This window comes from Salmo salar, chromosome ssa03 (assembly GCF_905237065.1).
Source record: "Salmo salar chromosome ssa03, Ssal_v3.1, whole genome shotgun sequence".
NCBI classification, from domain to species: Eukaryota; Metazoa; Chordata; class Actinopteri; order Salmoniformes; family Salmonidae; genus Salmo; species Salmo salar.
In genome coordinates this window covers 38,344,345-38,364,076 of record NC_059444.1, presented here as the reverse complement: position 1 = coordinate 38,364,076, position 19,732 = coordinate 38,344,345, and the positions used below count along the sequence as shown (strand labels likewise).

The window sequence follows — 19,732 nt, the reverse complement described above, 5'->3', positions numbered from 1 at the left end:
GGGAGCATAAGAGAGAGAGTAAGAGATGAGAGGAGAGAAGAACCTTCTGGCCACGTAGGAAGGGCATCCAGAGGTTCTCCAGTAGTTCTCTGCGGTACTTCTTAGAGAAGGATCCGGCGTAGGAGATGAAGGCTGCAGTCAGCAGAATGTCTCCACACAGAGTCTCCTCCTGCTCATGGTACCCGGCTACAGAGTGGGCCCAACGCACATTCTCCGACTGAAACACACACACACACATTATCCACCAATGGAAAAAACGTACTGTTAATGTTTGGAAACTTTCCGAAGTAGCATGACAACAAACTAACTGAGTCGTTATTGGTCAGCCAGCTCCTCACCTCGAGTCCTTTGACGAGGCGATTGGCCAGTTCGATGGTCTTGTTGGTGTGGTTGACCTCGTCCTGACAGCGAAGCTTCTCAGAGGTAGCCTTCTCAAACGCAGCAGTCAGGGTGTCCAGACTACAGTCCAACTCCTACACACGCGCACACACCCACAGTTAAGGGAAAATGTGGGAGAGCAAGAAAGAAAGACACAGACAGACAGACAGACAGACAGACAGACAGACAGACAGACAGACAGACAGACAGACAGACAGACAGACAGACAGACAGACAGACAGACAGACAGACAGACAGACAGACAGACAGACAGACAGACAGACAGACACCCACAGCTAGTTTCTTCCTAATGGCTTCTAGTTTGTCTGCAGCCTCAGCCAGGTCAGCATTAGCCTGAGAGAGACACAGCTTCTTCACCTCCACCTCACAGAACACCTGGGGAGGAAACAAGCACACTCACAAATACACATTCCATAACATCAGTTTAAGTTGCAAACATCCACAACGGTAATACAGTATCTTAAAAGCCGTATGGTAGCCAACCTCAGGCTATTAGGTGAGAGAGATACTTACATACATCTATGGATAGCAGTAGGAGAGAAAAGGAAAAGAACAATGTGAGGAAAAAAATAACACAAGCTAAAGAACAGTATTCTTCCATAGCTTTGATCAGGTGCTGCATATCAAATGGACCAGAGGTAAGACTGCATTTGGTCATTATACATGCAGTTACAGTTGAAGTCAGAAGTTTACATACACTTAGGATGGAGTCATTAAAACTCGTTTTTCAACCACTCCACAAATATCTTGTTAACAAACTATTGTTTTGGCAAGTCGGTTAGGACATCTACTTTGTGCGTGACACAAGTCATTTTTCCAACAATTGTTTACAGACAGATTATTTCACGTATAATTCACTGTATCACATATTCCAGTGGGTAAGAAGTTTACATATACTAAGTTGACTGTGCCTATAAACAGCTTGGAAAATTCCAGAAAATGAAGTCATGGCTGTAGAAGCTTCTGATAGGCTAATTGACATAATTTGGGTCAATTGGAGGTGTACCTGTGGATGTATTTCAAGGCCTACCTTCAGACTCAGTGCCTCTTTGCTTGACATCATGGGAAAATCAAAAGAAATCAGCCAAGACCTCAAAAAAAAATGGTAGACCTCCACAAGTCTGGTTCATCCTTGGGAGCAATTTCCAAACGCCTGAAGGTACCACGTTCATCTGTACAAACAATGGTACGCAAGTATAAACACCATGGGACCACACAGCCGTCATACCACTCAGGAAGGAGACGCATTCTGTCTCCTAGAGCTGAACGTACTAAATGCAAATCAATCCCAGAACAACAGCAAAGGACCTTGTGAAGATGCTGGAGGAAACAGGTACAAAAGTATCTATATCCACTAGAGGTCAACCGATTAAACGAAATGGCCGATTAATTAGGGCCGATTTCAAGTTTTCATAACAATCGGTAATCGGTATTTTTGGACACCGATTTGCGATTTTTAAAGAAAGTATTTATTTATTTTTATTTATTTAACTAGGCAAGTCAGTTAAGAACACATTCTTATTTTCAATGACGTCCTAGGAACGGTGGGTTAACTGCCTTGTTCAGGGGCAGAACGACAGATTTTTACCTTGTCAGCTCGGGGATTCATTTTTGCAACCTTCCGGTTACTAGTCCAACGCTCTAACCACCTGCCTTACATTGCACTCCACGAGGAGCCTGCGTGGCAGGCTGACTACCTGTTACGCGAGGGCAGCAAGAAGCCAAGGTAAGTTGCTAGCTATCATTAAACTTATCTTATAAAAAACAATCAATCTTAACATAATCACTAGTTAATATCATCAACCATGTTTAGTTACTAGTTTATCTAGCGTGTCCTGCTTTGCATATAATCGATGCGGTGCCTGTTAATTCCTCTTTGAATCACAGCCTACTTCGACAAACGGGTGATGATTTAACAAGCGCATTTGCGAAAAAAGCAGTGTCGTTGCACCAATGTACCTAACCATAAACATCAATGCCTTTCTTTAAAGTCAATACACAAGTATATATTTTTAAACCTGCATATTTAGTTAATATTGCCTGCTAACATGAATTTCTTATAACTAGGGAAATTGTGTCACTTCTCTTGCGTTCCGTGCAAGCAGTCAGGGTATATGCAGTAGTTTGGGCCGCCTGGCTCATTGCGAACTGTGTGAAGTCCATTTATTCCTAACAAAGGCTGTAATTAATTTGCCAGAATTGTACATAATTATGACATAACATTGAAGGTTGTACAATGTAACAGCAATATTTAGACTTAGGGATGCCATGCGTTAGTTAAAATTCGGAACGGTTCCGTACTTCACTGAAAGAATAAACATTTTGTTTTCGAAATAATAGTTTCCAGATTCTACCATTTTAATGACCAAAGGCTCGTATTTCTGTGTGTTATTATGTTATAATTAAGTCTATGATTTGATAGAGCAGTCTGACTGAGCGGTGGTAGGCACCAGCAGGCTCGTAAGCATTTATTCAAACAGCTTTTTCGTGCGTTTGCCAGCAGCTCTTCGCAATGCTTCAAGCATTGTGCTGTTTATGACTTCAAGCCTATCAACTCCCGAGATTAGGCTGGTGTAACCGATGTGAAATGGCTAGCTAGTTAGCGGGGTGCGCGCTAATAGCGTTTCAAACGTCACACGCTCTGAGACTTGGAGTAGTTGTTCCCCTTGCTCTGCATGGGTAACGCTGCTTCGAGGGTGGCTGTTGTCGATGTGTTCCTGGTTCAAGCCCAGTTAGGAGCGAGGAGAGGGACGGAAGCTATACTGTTACACTGGCAATACTAAAGTGCCTATAAAAACATCCAATAGTCAAAGGTATATGAAATACAAATCGTATAGAGAGAAATAGTCCTATAATAACTACAACCTAAAACTTCTTACCTGGGAATATTGAAGACTCATGTTAAAAGGAACCACCAGCTTTCATATGTTCTCATGTTCTGAGCAAGGAACTTAAATGTTAGCTTTTTTACTTGGCACATATTGCACTTTTACTTTGTTCTCCAACACTTTGTTTTTGCATTATTTAAACCAAATTTAACATGTTTCATTATTTATTTGAGGCTAAATTGATTTATTATATTAAGTTAAAATAAGTGTTCATTCAGTATTGTTGTAAAAAAAAAAAAAAAAAGAATAATAATATATATATATATATATATATAGAGAGAGATTTTTCTAAATCGGCTGATTAATCGGTATCGGCTTTTTTGGGGCCCCAATAATCGGTATCGGCGTTGAAAAATCATAATCGGTCGACCTCTAATATCCACAGTAAAACAAGTCCTATATCGACATAACCTGAAAGGCCGTTCAGCAAGGAAGATGCCACTGCTCCAAAACCGCCATAAAAAAATCCAGACTACTGTTTGCAACTGCACATGGGGACAGAGATTGTACTTTTTGGAGAAATGTCCTCTAGTCTGATGAAACAAAAATAGAACTGCTTTGCTATAATGACCATCGTTATGCTTGGAGGAAAAAGGGGGAGGCTTGCAAGCCGAAGTACACCATCCCAACCGTGAAGCACAGGGATGGCAGTATCATGTTGTGGGGGTGCTTTGCTGCAGGAGGGACTGGTGCACTTCACAAAATAGATGGCATCATGAGGAAAGAAAATTATGTGGATATATTGAAGCAACATCTCAAGACATCAGTCAGGAAGATAAAGCTTGGTCGCAAATAGGTCTTCCAAATGGACAATGACCCCAAGCATACTTCCAAAGCTGTGGTAAAATGGCTTAAGGACAAGTCAAGGTATTGGAGAGGCCATCACAAAGCCCTGACCTCAATCCTATAGAACATTTGTGGGCAGAACTGAAAAAGCGTTTGCGAGCAAGGAGTCCGACAAACCTGACTCAGTTACACCAGTTCTGTCAGGAGTAACTTATTGTGGGAAGCTTGCGGAAGGCTACCCAAAACGTTTGACCCAAGTTAAACAATTTAAATGCAATGCTACCAAATATTAATTGAGCGTATGTAAACTTCTGACCCACTGGGAATGTGATGAAAGAAATAAAAGCTGAAATAAATAATTCTCTCTACTATTATTCGGACATTTCACATTCTTAAAATAAAGTGGTGAACCTAACTGACCTAAGATAGGGAATTTCTACTAGCATTACATGTCAGGAATTGTGAAACTGATTTTAAATGTATTTGGCTTAGGTGTATGGAAACTTCCGACTTCAACTGTACCTGTTCAGTTTGTGTGTGTGCATCTATATACAGTATGGTGTATTAGAGTATGTGTGGTGTATACAGTATGGTGTATTAGTGTGTGTGTGTGTGTGTGTGGTGTATACAGTATTGTGTATTAGTGTGTGTGTGTGTGTGTGTGTGTGTGTGTGTGTGTGTGTGTGTGTGTGTGTGTGTGTGTGTGTGGTGTATATAGTGCGGTGTATTAGTGTGTGTGTGGTGTATACAGTATGGCGTTTTAGTGTGTGTGAGGTGTATACAGCATGGTGTATTAGTGTGTGTGTGTGTGGGTGGTGTATACAGTGCGGTGTATTCGTGTGTGTGTGGTGTATACAGTACGGTGTATTAGTGTGTGTGTGTGGTGTAAACAGTGTGGTGTATTAGTGTGTGTGTGGTGTATACAGTATTGTATATTAGTGTGTGTGTGTGTGTGTGGTGTATACAGTATTGTATATTAGTGTGTGTGTGGAGAACACAGCATTATGTATTAGTGTGTGTGGTGTATACAGCATGGTGTATTAGTGTGTGTGGTGTGTATACAGCATGGTGTATTAGCGTGTGTGGGGTGTATACAGCATGGTGTATTAGTGTGTGTGTGTGTGTGTGTGTGGTGTATACAGCATGGTGTATTAGTGTGTGTGTGTGTGTGTGTGGTGTATACAGCATGGTGTCTTAGTGTGTGTGTGTGTGTATAGTATACAGCATGGTGTCTTAGTGTGTGTGTGTGTGTGTGTGTGTGTGTGTGTGTGTGTGTGTGTGTGTGTGTGTGTGTGTGTGTGTGTGTGTGTGTGTGTGTATACAGCATGGTGTCTTAGTGTGTGTGTGTGTGGTGTATACAGCATGGTGTATTAGTGTGTGTGTGTGTGGGTGTATACAGCATGGTGTATTTGTGTGTGTGTGTGTGGTGTATACAGCATGGTGTATTAGTGTGTGTGTGTGTGGTGTATACAGCATGGTGTATTAGTGTGTGTGGGGTGTATACAGCATGGTGTATTAGTGTGTGTGGGGCGTATACAGCATGGTGTATTAGTGTGTGTGGGGCGTATACAGCATGGTGTATTAGTGTGTGTGGGGCGTATACAGCATGGTGTATTAGTGTGTGTGGGGTGTATGCAGCATGGTGTATTAGTGTGTGTGGGGTGTATACAGCATGGTGTATTAGTGTGTGTGGGGTGTATACAGCATGGTGTATTAGTGTGTGTGGGGTGTATACAGCATGCTGTATTAGTGTGTGTGGGGTGTATACAGCATGGTGTATTAGTGTGTGTGGGGTGTATACAGCATGGTGTATTAGTGTGTGTGGGGTGTACCTCGTGGAAGCGTATGATGTTGAGGACCCAGGCACAGAGACCGGCGGCGGCGGATGATTTGAGTCTGACAAACTCAGGGTTAAACTCTGGGTCACTGAGGTACTCATCTCTCACGCACCTCACTGTCGATTCTGGGATGTGCTCCTTGTCAAAGTTCACCAACGCCTGTAGGAAGTCATCCACCTGGGCATAGACACACACATGGGCGTGCACACTCTGAAACACTGCCGTTAACACAAAGTGACACGGACACACAGACGGCCAGACAGACACAGACAAACCGTCACCTCTGGGATATGCTCCTTACACACATAGTCACACAGACAAGACAAGACATACCAAGACTGACCTTGCTCATGACTACTTTTGCTGCCTTCCAGCTGCGGTCTTTGGGTAATTTACCATGAGGAGCCAGTAGCACCATGACAGCAGCAGACACGTTAGTCACTATGGCTGGGGGGTTAGGGAACGTCTTCAACTCTGTCAGGTTCAGCTAGGGGGAGGACACATTATTAGGAATGACGTAAAAAAACGTCATGTATTAAAAGGTCCAATATATCTCAATATCAAATCATTTCTGGGTAGCGAATAAGTACAATTCAAAAGGCACTCGCACATCTGAGCTATCTTTGTTGCAGGTGCATGGCAACAATTGAATAACATGAGAAAAAATAAGAAACTTGCAAACTGCTCTTGCTAGTATGACTGCTCCTTATCAAGCTTTACGTATCGGCCTCAAGGCCTTCGTCTAGAGGCTTTTCGTTTTTTAATTAAGTACCTTAATGTTATTGTTTTAAATTAAAATGGTAAAAGAAAAAATTGCTTTTTAGCAAAGAGCAATTTCTCAAGCAAGAATTTTGCTAGGACTGTCTGGGAGTGGTCTAACTGGGGAGGGGAAAACTGAAAATGAGACGTTATTGGAAGAGAGGTTTGGAATTCTCTTTCTTATTGGTCTAATAACTAAGTTACCACCTGGTGATGTCATATTGTGTAAATATATATATAAAACAGGAAAATCACATTGATGACTGCATTTGGCCTTTAAGTCCAGTCATGTATTCATTTTTTTTGTGTGTTAACGAGTTCAAGGCTGCCTGTAGAGCTGTGTGTTACCCTGTTGTGTGTGTTGAGGGCTGCGTTAGCTGCCTGTAGAGCTGTGTGTTACCCTGTTGAGTGTGTTGAGGGCTGCGTTAGCTGCCTGTAGAGCTGTGTGTTACCCTGTTGAGTGTGTTGAGGGCTGCGTTAGCTGCCTGTAGAGCTGTGTGTTACCCTGTTGAGTGTGTTGAGGGCTGCGTTAGCTGCCTGTAGAGCTGTGTGTTACCCTGTTGAGTGTGTTGAGGGCTGCGTTAGCTGCCTGTAGAGCTGTGTGTTACCCTGTTGAGTGTGTTGAGGGCTGCGTTAGCTGCCTGTAAGGCAGGTTCAGCCTTCGCCAGGTCCTCTTCACTCTGCTGTTGCTGCATGGTCACCTCAGCCTGGATGGTTCCTACCTAAGGACAAAAACACACAGCACTACACACTAAACACTTATACATTACACATTTAAACGTAGAAACGACAGGACAAAATGGTAATTACCTACTAATTACAACTAATACCATTTTGATTTCTGAGGATTCCTTGAAACTGATCAAGGCTCACGTGCACACATGCTCACTCATACCCTCTGTTCCTCTGCGTCTGCCACAGCCCTCTCCTGGTTGAGTTTGTCTGTCTGCTGGCCGATCTTAGTGATGAGAGCCTCTGTGTCTGTGTTCCTCTGCCACAACTCTACTTCCTGGACCGCTAACTTAGCCTTTAGATCCTCCACCTGAGAAGGGGGAAGTGGATATGGATGGGAGAGAGAGAGAGAGAGAGAGAGAGAGAGAGAGAGAGAGAGAGAGAGAGAGAGAGAGAGAGAGAGAGAGAGAGAGAGAGAGAGAGAGAGAGAGAGAGAGAGAGAGAGAGAGAGAGAGAGAGAGAGAGAGAGAGAGAGAGAGAGAGAGAGAGAGAGAGAGAGAGGAGTCTGACAGACAGACCTGTGAGGCTGTGGTCTGTAGTTTCTGCAGGCCGTTCTCCAGTCTCTCCATCTTCTGAGTGAGCTCTCTGCGTTTTGTCCCCAGTAGGTTACCGTACAGCTTCATAAACTCTAGGAAGCTCTTGGGAGTGGTGTAGTTGAAGTGCTTCTCGTTCTGCTGGTACTTCACACTCACCTAGAACACATTTAGACAATAAAGTACTTTCAATATTATATTCAAATTATCTGTCACTTGATTTATATAACTATGATGACCCACTCAACTGTCACTGAAATTAAGTCCTTTATGTCTCTCACCTCGTTAACACTAGTATGGGCGTAGGAGATAAACTCACTGATGGACGCACGGACATCCGGCTAGAGAGGTTAGAGAGAAAACATGGATATGCAAACAAATGACTGTTCTCCATAATTATCATCCACTGTCTATGTGATTGTGATGTCTTCAGACTGGTGTTTACCTCCAGATCAGGTATCTTCTCTATGAAGGTGGTGCTGACAGACTGTAGGGCCAGCTGAGGCCAGGAGTGGAACCAGTCTATGGCTGTACAGTTGACCAGGGCCGGGAACTTACGAGCACGGGTACGCAGGGTGAACCCTACCGGGGAAAAACACAGGACCACCTGTAGCGAGGGGGAGGGAAGAAGAACAGAGGGGGGGAGACGGGAGAGGGAAACGAGGAGAGAGACAAACCAACTATTTGTCACTGTTTACATTTCCCACTTCAGGAAATAAATTGCGCATACTTTGTTGTAAACATAGCACAGTTTCCACCTTCCACCTATTACATTTCCTGTTATAGAGCTGACTTTAATTGATTGATCTGATTGAGCCTAGTAGACAGACCTTGAGCTGCCTCCGTATCCTCTCGATGAAGAAGGCCCAGCAGTTGTCTCTGGTGTCAATCAGGCCCAGTCCTCTTAGCTCCATACGGATGGACGTCACGATCATGTCCACTTCCTCCTCACTGAACAGGTCTGGGATGTCCCCTAGGAGACAGGGCACACACTAGCATACTAACACACTAGCTAGGGGATGAGGCGTCACGATCATGTCCACTTCCTCCTTACAGATCAAGTTTGGGATGTCCCCTAGGAGACAGGGCACATGATGCCGGCATGTCGTTGATGGTTGAGGTGTGGTGTTGGTGCGTACCTGATGCCAGCATGTCGTTGATGAGGACCAGGAAGCGTTCGTCTGGGATCTGGGCGTCTGTGTGGAGGAAGACTGTCCCAATATTCTTCACCCCCACCTTGATATACAGCGCTGCTATATCACTCTACAGACAGAGAGAGCGAGGGAGAGAGAGGGGGGAAAAAGAGGGAGGGAGAGAGATGAGGGAAGGGGGGTTCGTGTAGATGAGCAGGATCTAGATATCTAGAGTTCTTGCTTTCAACCTTCCAGGAAATCTGTTGTATTTAGCTGTTATTTGGTCGATAGTCCATACCCGTAGGTCATGTATCCCGTAGCCCTTCCTCAGTGTAATCTGGAACACCTCCAGGGTACTGAGGAAGGCAGCGAGGCGACACAGACTCTGCTTCCCACTGCCTCCCACCCCCACCAGCAGAGCATTACCATGGGGGGCCTCCAGGATACGACTGATACGACATCTGGACACAGACATATCAACTTGGCGAGAGTGTGTGCTTATTTCAGTGTGATGAGAGATTGTATGTGCATTACCTGCAGTCTACAGCATGAAAATAAGCAAAGTACGTGTGTGTGAGTGGCGCACAGAGCAGAGTGAGGTTAGGGATTGACTGAGCGAGTGGAGATTGCGACAGACAGGGCAGTGTGTGTGTGACTCTCACACATGCTGCATGGCCTCCTCAAAGAGCACCAGGTTCATGACAGCATGCAGCTCGTTGTAGTGTTCCAGAGCATCAGTCAGGGTCTTCTGGAGCTTCTCCCAGTCTGATGCCTGGTGGTACCTGGGCTCCCCCACCCCATGGGCAAAGTGACAGTACACCAGGGGCTGGTGGATGAAAATAGACTCATCTATACCCTGCACAGAGAGGGGGGAGAGGAGGGAGAGAGCGAGAGAGCGAGAAAAAAGAGAAAGCCAGAGTGAAAACTTGAACAGAATCGTAGATCCCTTTCAGTAAGTGTACAGTGCATTCGGAAAGTACTAAGACCCATTGACCTTTTCCACATTTTGTTACGTTACAGCCTTATTCTAAAATTGATTAAATCGTTTTCCCCCCTCATCAATCTACACACAATAGCCCATAATGACCAGTGGGTGGCCCGTCATTCAGGGCAGTTGGGGCAGAGCCCCACATTTTTGGGGGAGGGGCTTTCCTGTTTGCACGTTATCTTGGCATTAATACGTGTCACATATCAGTTTGCAAACAATGTAAAAAAAAAAAAGATATACTCATGAGTTAATAAAGCCACATACAAACATGGTCTCTTTTTTGTTTCCTTGAGTAAGGCAGCTCCAAAATGCAGGTGTTTCAGCCTAGCTCAGTGCTTTCTGTGGTGGTGGGGCAAGCCAGCAGAAAATACGGAGCATTGCGCCGTGATTGGCTCAGTGTTCTGTCACTCATGGAGACACTACGTCACCACAAAGTCTAAGGTTAGAGCTAGAAAATTCAAGCTCCTTGGGTGCTGCCATGGAGTTACATTAGAAGTGCCCATCCAAGAAGGCTCAAGGTCATTGGCCACAGATAAAATTATGTCAAATCACATATATCTACAGTAGCTTTGATTGGACTGATCATGTCAACATCATACTTTCAAAACTTAGCGAGCAGTCATCATCATGAATTAAGTCGACAATCTACTGGCAAATCCTGTTTAATCCTTGTCATATGAAGAGAAATAATGCCGAGAAATGATAGATAAAACGTATCGGTGCTCATCGGCCATTGCACATAAAGATTACGAACCAGGTTAGAAATCGCAAATTCAGCAATGAGTGGTTTGGAAGGAATCAGTGGCTAACTGCAAATATTGCAAAGCAATCATTAGCCTGCTATTCAGTGGAGTGGCTGTGTGGTCCCAAGTCTAAGATTAAGGGTCTCTTTTCCTAGTTAAAAATTATAAACATTCAACATTGGCCATTCTGTCAATGAAGCATGAATTGTGCCCTACTCAAATCCACTGTTAACTCGGAACTGCAACATCTGCTTTAAAGAGTTCAAGACAACTGGGAACTTGGGAAAAACGAGCTACTACTGGGAAAATACGTTTTGAACTTTCATCCAACTTGGAATTCGGACCTCTATCTAGAGCTATGACCTGAAGATCACTGATGTCATCATTATTCAACTTTTTTTTTGAGTTCCCAGTTGTCTTGAAAGCACCGTACATCCAGAGAATGCCAGACTTTGATGACAAAATTTGCACACAAAGGACCGCCGCGCCACCTTCCTGTTCAAGTGAGCACAGCACAACAAGATGAGTCCAAAAAATGTCTTGTATGCTGCTGCATAAATGATGTAATATGCCAGGGAGATGTGTACTGTAGCTAAGAAAGTAATACTAAGTGTATGTTGTGTAATAAGCTGTTAGAAACCCATGTGCCTTACCCTAATAATTTGGTCTATTTTCACGTCTTAATTTCGCCTACCGTTCTGACTTGGTGGTGCACATGTAGCCTATAAACTGTTTTTGAGAAATGTAATCATTGAATATTGTAAGAGCTTTCATTGTCTGCTGATATGCCCCCTTTATTTATCCTATGGTTCTGACTTGGTGTACAGTGAGAACACTGTAAGAACGGCCCATGTTTTGAATTCTGTTGCTGCGATATTTCAAAAGTGCTGAACAAATAGTTATATTGACTACGTCCGTTCTAGCTCGCTCATTAATGTCTTAATCAAATTTAGGGACTGCCTCTTATCTGCTTGTCGTTCCCCTTATGCCATAGTTTGTACATCTCAATTGTCAGTAGAAACCACGTTTGTTTAAGCAAGTCAGCCATATCAGCTATGTTTTTTAAAGGCAGTAAATGAGGCTGAATGAACTGTTTCGCTGCCAGGTGTGGCAGTGGTAAGGTGTTGGGACAACTTTTGGGACTCTGCTGTTGGGACAGCTTTATGTAGGCCCGAACAGTTTGTGGGCACAGTTTGTCACCGTTTTAGTGAAATTCATATTTTGTTTAGTGTTGGGTAGTGGCTTTGGCTTTTTTTTTTGCGCCACCTAGATTTACATGCTAAAATCGCAACAGATAATGACAAAGCGAAAACAGTTTTTTAGGATTTTTTGCAAATGTAGAATAAAAAAAAAACTGAAATATCACATTTACATAAGTATTCAGACCCTTTACTCCGTACTTAGTCATTATGAGGTTGTGTGTAGATTGATTTAATCTATTTTAGAAAAGAGCTGTAGCGTGACAAAATGTGGAAAAAGGGAAGGGGTCTGAATACTTTCCGAATGCACTGTATAAGTAAAGGTCATATTGAGCACTTTGCTATAAGCAATTTCAGAGAGACACAATATGTAAATATGAGTGAATGAAGTAAAGAGAGTAGCAAGTCATATGTCAAGCAGTCTTGTTTGTAACAACCCCGTAAGATGTCTGCCACATGTCTCTCACCTCAAAGTATCTCTTGCCAGTGTCCAGTAGGATCTTGTTGAAGAGTTCTACATCCTTCTCCTCCATCAGTTTGTCAGAGTAGACCCGGGACGACTCATGGAGCCACAGATGGACCAGGTCTATGGGGTAACGCACACAATCTGGCAGGGCAAACAGAATACCCTACACAGAGAGGGAGATGTTGATAAAGAGCGAGAGAGAGAGGGAGACATAGATAAAGAGCGAGATAAAGAGGCATGAATCCATATTGATGAAGATTGATGATAACGATGATGTTTTTTCAATGTATGTGTGTGCTACCTGGAAGATGTTGGAGAGGTCCCTCAGGTTGAAGATATAGTGGAAGCGTATGGCCGTGGGGAGGAAGTTCTGACTGATCTTCTGATGGAGACAGATGGCTGCCTGCCGGAGGTGAAAGACAAGAATGGATGGAGGGAGGGAGGAGGAAAGTAGATTGATTGAGAGACAGACAGACTGAAAGAGACACAGACAGACTGGCAGACAGGTAGACAGACAGGCAGGCAGATAATCAGATAGACGTATACCTGTATTAATGTTCCTACAGAGCGCGAGACGCCATAGCTGAAGCCCCCCTGGAGGAAATGGGCTGACAGGATGCTAGTGAAGATGGTGGCTAGCGCCTCAGCGCTAGGGAAATGAACCGCAAACACTGAGAAATGCCTCTGAGAGAGAGAGTGGTTAGGTTAGCCTGTGTGTGTGTGTTACTGTTGTCTAGAGTTGACTGTATATGTGTGTTACCTGTAGTCTGGGGTTGACTGAGAAGCTCCCTGCTGTAGGGTTCATACAGGTGATGTACTGGCAGTTATGGATCTCTTTCAGCACCAGCCTCTGTCTGTCATACCTGCAAGACCACATAAACACGCACACACGTACACTAGCAGTTCAAGTTCATGCAACGGTGTTTGAGTGTGCGTGCGTGCGTGCATGCGTGCGTGTATGTATGTGTGTGTCCTCTCACCAGTGGTTGTAGTCCAGGTGCTGGCGTATGAGTGTGTGTGGCTGGACAGTACCATACACATCCACCTCAGGCATGTTGAGGTCGTCTATGAAGTAGATGAGTTTCTTGGTTCCAGGAGGAGCATAGTTACGCCCTGCCTTCTTCTCTAGAGGCTTCTCTAACACACCTACAGTACACACACACATCACATTATGTCACTATAGGCAGCAGAAATATAGCCGTTCAGGTGGGCATTCTACTGAGCTAACATACGGAATTGTTTTAAAATGGTCGGACCATGGACACTTCTGCTATTCGATTTTGAATGTTAGGACCCCTGTACTGTAGGTATAAAAAAAAAAAATTGATTAAACATTGAATTTGGTGTTACTGGTTCTAGCCCATAGAAAGGTATGAATAACATATTCATTTTTTCGATCCACCCAACGCTCTAAACACTAGGCTACCTGTTGCCCCATTCATACATGGCAAATCAGAGTAAAAAAATGTATCAAAGGGAATTGTTTTGAAGTGTCGTTCCTATATCTGAGAGATAAGAAATTATCATCCATTTTTACCCGTATTTTGGGGGGGGGGCACATACTACTTTCATATACAGTACATTCGGAAAGTATTCAGACCTCCTGACTTTTTCCACATTTTGTTACGTTACAGCCTTATTCTAAATGGATTAAATATTTTTTTTTTCTCATCAATCTCAATCTACACACAATATCCCATAATGTCAAAGCAAAAACAGATTTGTAGAAATGTTTGCAAATGCATTAAAAAAAAAACTGAAATATCACATTTGCGTAAGTATTCAGACCCTTTATTCAGTACTTTGTTAAACCACCTTTGCAGCAATTACAGCCTTGAGTCTTCTTGGGTATGACGCTACAAGCTTGGCACACCTGTACTTGGGGAGTTTCTCCCATTCTTCTCTGCAGATCCTCTCAAGCTCTGTCAGGTTGGATGGGGAGCGGCAATGCACAGCTATTTTAAGGTTTCTCCAGAGATGTTCAATCGAGTTCAAGTCTAAGCTCTGGCTGGGCCACTCGAGGACATTCAGAGACTTGTCCCTAAGTCACTCCTGCGTTGTCTTGGCTGTGTGCTTAGGGTCGTTATCCTGTTGGAAGGTGAACCTTAGCCCCAGTCTGAGGTCCTGAGCGCTCTGGAGCAAGTTTTCATTAAGGATCTCTCTGTACTTTGCTCGGTTCATCTTTCCATCGATCCTGACTAGTCTCCCAGCCCTGCCGCTGAAAAACATCCTCACAGCATGATGCTGCCACCACCATGCTTCACCGTAGGGATGGTGCCAGGTTTCCTCCAGACGTGACGCTTGGCATTCAGGCCAAAGATTTCAATCTTGGTTTCATCAGAACAGAGAATCTTGTTTCTCATGGTCAGAGTCCTTTAGTTGCCTTTTGGCAAACTGCAACTGGGCTGTCAGGTGCCTTTTAGGAGTGGCTTCCATCTGGCCACTCTATCATAAAGCCCTGATTGGTGGAGTGGTGGAGTGCTGCAGAGATGGTTGTCCTTCTGAAAGGTTCTCCCATCTCCACAGAGGAACTCTGGAGCTCAGTCAGAGTGACCATCGGGTTCTCGATCACCTCCCTGACCAAGGCCCTTATCCCCCGATTGCTGGGTTTGGCTGGGCGGCCAGCTCTAGGAAAAGTCTTGGTGGCTCCAAACTTCTTCCATTCAAGAATGATGGAGGCCACTGTGTTCTTGGGGACCTTCAATGCGACATAAATATTTGGTACCGTTCCTCAGATCTGTGCCTCGCCTACATCCTGTCTCGGAAAATAAGGACATTTCTAAGTGACCCCAAACTTTTGAACGGTAGTTTACATGTGGGTAGAGTTATTAAAGTGACTAATGCATAGATAATAACAGAGAGTAGAATCAGTGTAAAAGCAGGGGGGGGGCGATGCAAGTAGTCTGGGTAGCCATTTGATTAGATGTTCAGTAGTCTTATGGCTTGGGGGTAGAAACTGTTTAGAAGCCTCTTGGACCTAGACTTGGTGCTCCGGTACTGCTTACCGTGCGCTAGCAGAGAGAACAGTCTATGACTAGGGCCTTCCTTTAGGGCCTTCCTCTGACACCGCCTGGTATAGAGGTCCTGGATGGCAGGAAGCTTGGTCCCAGTGTTGTACTGCGCCATATGCACTACCCTCTGTAGTGCCTTACGGTTGGAGGCCGAGAAGTTGCCATAGCAGGCAGCGATACAACCAGTCAGGATGCTCTCGATGGTGCAGCTGTAGAACCTTTTGAGGATCTGGGGACCCATGCCAAGTCTTTTCAGTCTCCTGAGGGGGAATAGGTTTTGTCGTGCCCTCTTCACGACTGTCTTGGTGTGCTTGGGCCATGTTAGTTTGTTGGTGATGTGGACATCAAGGAACTTGAAGCTCTCAACCTGCTCCACTACGGCCTCATCGATGAGATTGGGGGCATGCTCGGTCCTCCTTTTCCTGTAGTCCACAATCGTCTCCTTAGTCTTGATCACGTTGAGGGAGAGGTTGTTGTCCTGGCACCACATGGCTGTCTTGTTGTTGTTGGTGATCAGGCCTACCACTGTTGTGTCATCGGCAAACTTAAATGATGGTGTTGGAGTTGTGCCTGGCCATGCAGTTATGAGTGAAGGAGGGAGTACATGAGGGGACTGAGCACGTACCCCTGAGGGGCCCCCATGTTAAGGATCAGCGTGGCAGATATGTTGTTTTCTACCATTACCACCTGGGGGCAGCCCGTCAGGAAGTACAGAATCCAGTTGCAGAGGGAGGTGTTTAGTCCCAGGGTCCTTAGCTTAGTGATGAGCTTTGAGGGCACTATTGTGTTGAACGCTGAGCTGTAGTCAATGAATAGCATTCTCACATAAGTGTTCCTTATGCAAATTAGAGTGGGTCTAGGGTTTCTGGGATAATGGTGTTGATGTGAGCCATGACCGGCCTTTCAAAGCCCTTCGTGGCTACAGACGTGAGTGCAACGGGTCGGTAGTCACTTAGGCAGGTTATCTTAGTGTTCTTGGGCACAGGGACTATGGTGGTCTGCTTGAAACATGTTGGTATTACAGACTCAGACAGGGAGAGGTTGAAAATGTCAGTGAAGACACTTGCCAGTTGGTCAGCGCATGTAATTCAGCGACTCTAGCTTAAACAGATGTATTTTGATGGGGATTTTTGTTTTATGCTAAGTGGATTGTTGGACATCAACTCTAGGGTTTTTTAAACATCATGTCCATTAAAATATGGCACACTAGAATCACCAGTGAGGTATGAGGGCTGATACTGAATCAGTTCTTGAGGGCAGAGATTGGTTTGGTTCCATCCCTGGTTGCCCTCTAATAAGTGGGTCTAGTAATTGAAATGGAACCAGGCAGGTATAACTCCAACTACGGCACACGGTGGCAGACAAAGGCCACTGGTGACTCACGCTGTAGCATAGCCGAGGTGGTGTAGTAGTTGAAGGGGACTTTAGCCACCATGTAGTCCTCCTTTAGCTTGGCTACTTTATCAGACACCAGGATGGTCTTCCCTACTCCAGCGTTCCCCACCAACATCACAGGCTTGCCTCTCTGCAACAGCAGGTCTATGAAGTACGTCAGACAGATGGTCTCTGCCGAGTGGACTAGCACCGTCTGGAAACACACACACACACACACACACACACACACACACACACACACACACACACACACACACACACACACACACACACACACACACACACACACACAGAGTCAGAAATACACATGCAGACATACACATACACTCACGTCACAAATTCACAACAACACACTAAAACGCACACACACACGTACATACTGCTGTTGCGAAAGGCACACCACTGAAACTTAGTCAGTCCGAACACATTCTCATGCAGAGAGATTTACAATAAGTACACTTCACTAAGGGAGCCGAAACAAGTACAGACCTGTAGGGGGACATCAGGCTCCAGCTCAAACTGGGGCGTCTTCTCAATCCAGGGACTGAACTTCTTAGTGTCTGAGTCTATGAAGTAGTCGAACACTGTGCCCTGCGAAGGGAACTTCACCGCTCTCATCTCCTTCGACCACCAGCGACTGAACTCAGCTCGATAGTCTATCAACTGGAAAAGACAATGAATGAGCAGATAAATATTAGCTGAGGTAGAGTTACATGGGTTGCTGGCACTGACAGAGAGTACACACACACACACACACACACACACACACACACACTCCACACGGAACACAAACACTCACGTGGTCCTGGAACAGAGCTCCTCCAAAGGCCCAGACGCAGGCGAAGACAAAGTAGATCTCATAGAGTTCTCTGGGAGAGTCAGGAGGAGTGTTGTCTTCTGTCAGCAGGCAGTCCAACAAGGAACATAGCGTCTGATTGGACAACAGACAGATAACACAGTGTCTGATTGGATAGCAGACAGAGAACACAGTGTCTGATTGGACATCGGTGTGTGTGTGTGTTACCTGCACCATGCTGTTCTCAGGTATAGGAGTGATGGTCTTGAGGTTACAGCGGACCTGCTCCAGGCAGTAGGGGACGTACTTGTCAAACAGGATGGTCAAGTTGGCTCGCTCTGATTGGGCCTGCCTGGTGTCAATCCAACTTGTGACGTACCTGAGGGCCAGAATACATTGTGAGAGTGGGCATTCGTGTGTGTGTGTGTGTGTGTGTGTGTGTGTGTGTGTCCCTGCATGAGTGTGTGTACTGACGAGCTCCAGCCCAGGTCTTGTGGATTGACGTATAGTATCCCGGCGCGGGAGACTGTGGCTGGGGTTGCCGCTCTCAAATGGCTGATCTCAAAAAGCAGACGCATGGAGGAAGATAGACTGATACGCTCATTACTGGCCAAGGTTAACACCTAGAGAGAGAGCGAGAGAGAGATCGGGGGAGGGGGGAGAGTAATCAGTACCATAAAAGAAAGACACAGGGGGAGAGAGAGGTGGCAGTGAGAGAGGAGGAGAAAGATAAGTCATTACCGACAGATGGAGAGAAAGAGAAAGAACGAGACAGAGACACACACACACACACACACACACACACACACACACACACACACACACACCTTGTTGTCATCCATGACAGTGTTGAGGGATTCTATCCACATGGGGTCTATGTCTCCATCCAGAACAATCCACTTGGGCCCGTCATGGCCCACCTGTCGTGTCAGCTCCCTCATAGTGGAGGAGAACAGGCCTAAAATGACCAAAATAAATGTAATCAACATTGACCAAACCCGAACAGCAAGTCTCCACACTCTCTGTGTGCGTCTCTGTGTGCATCTCTGTGTGCGTCTCTGTGTGCGTCTCTGTGCGCGGGTGCGTGTGCAGACCACAGACCGTCCTTCCATTCTCTGGTAGCAGGGTGTAGATAGCCAAACAGTTCGTCTGTGGTCACAGCTTTAGGGTTGATGTCGTGCCACACAGGCTTCATCCTCAGATTAGCATACGTTCTGTGGAGGGTCTTCAAAATCTGTCCAACCACAAATGACCACATGTTAAAAACCTCAAAGACGTAACGTTGACATACAAAATGCTTTGGAGTTACATAGAGGACATTTTAATACTGTTGGCTTCGATTCATTTGTGTGAATGTGTTTGTTAGTGGGTTTACCTGGCTCTTCCCTGTCCCAGCTCCTCCTACTACAAACACTGAGTGTCTGACATCCAGCAGCTCCTCCAACTGAGTCACCTAGTGAGAAAGGGGGGGGGGGTGTTAAGGCAAACAGTGTGCAGACATTACATTTAATTTCATTGCTATACCTTGAGTATAAAGTTTCTCCTCAGGTTGCAGGTGTAGTTCACTGACTGACTGTCGTACAGCTGTCTCCAGCTCTGGGTCTCTCTTCCTGGGGACATCCAGCTGGGGAAACAGGTCACTGATCAGACCCAGGAATATAGGGACGTCACTGGTCACTATTTTGGGAAGGTTAAAGTCCCTCAACGCTCGCATCAGGACCTATAGAGACAAACAGGAATATAGGGATTAATCAGGACCTTTAGACCCAGACAGAAATATAGGGACATACTGTATCAGGATCTATAGAGACAAACAGGAATATAGGGTTATCAGGACCTTTAGACCCAGACAGAAATATAGGGACATACTGTATCAGGATCTATAGAGACAAACAGGAATATAGGGATTAATCAGGACCTTTAGACCCAGACAGAAATATAGGGACATACTGTATCAGGATCTATAGAGACAAACAGGAATATAGGGATTAATCAGGACCTTTAGACCCAGACAGAAATATAGGGACATACTGTATCAGGATCTATAGAGACAAACAGGAATATAG

General features: G+C 45.0%; 1 protein-coding gene across 1 annotated transcript in view; it reads right to left on the bottom strand.

Annotated features, from left to right (window-relative positions):
• Window positions 1–19,732, bottom strand: part of LOC106600100 (dynein axonemal heavy chain 11-like) — a 158,859-nt gene that overhangs the window by 111,773 nt on the left and 27,354 nt on the right. Inside the window, 29 exon segments of the mRNA XM_045716035.1 lie at window positions 44–217; window positions 339–473; window positions 673–774; window positions 5,906–6,088; window positions 6,255–6,398; window positions 7,279–7,392; window positions 7,566–7,712; window positions 7,921–8,094; window positions 8,217–8,276; window positions 8,381–8,542; window positions 8,766–8,908; window positions 9,075–9,198; window positions 9,367–9,529; window positions 9,731–9,924; window positions 12,466–12,627; window positions 12,766–12,867; window positions 13,011–13,148; window positions 13,225–13,327; window positions 13,445–13,610; window positions 16,859–17,063; window positions 17,360–17,533; window positions 17,670–17,801; window positions 17,895–18,045; window positions 18,141–18,289; window positions 18,494–18,677; window positions 18,764–18,900; window positions 19,042–19,119; window positions 19,191–19,205; window positions 19,207–19,386. Coding sequence (XP_045571991.1) covers window positions 44–217; window positions 339–473; window positions 673–774; window positions 5,906–6,088; window positions 6,255–6,398; window positions 7,279–7,392; window positions 7,566–7,712; window positions 7,921–8,094; window positions 8,217–8,276; window positions 8,381–8,542; window positions 8,766–8,908; window positions 9,075–9,198; window positions 9,367–9,529; window positions 9,731–9,924; window positions 12,466–12,627; window positions 12,766–12,867; window positions 13,011–13,148; window positions 13,225–13,327; window positions 13,445–13,610; window positions 16,859–17,063; window positions 17,360–17,533; window positions 17,670–17,801; window positions 17,895–18,045; window positions 18,141–18,289; window positions 18,494–18,677; window positions 18,764–18,900; window positions 19,042–19,119; window positions 19,191–19,205; window positions 19,207–19,386 — 4,095 coding nt within the window.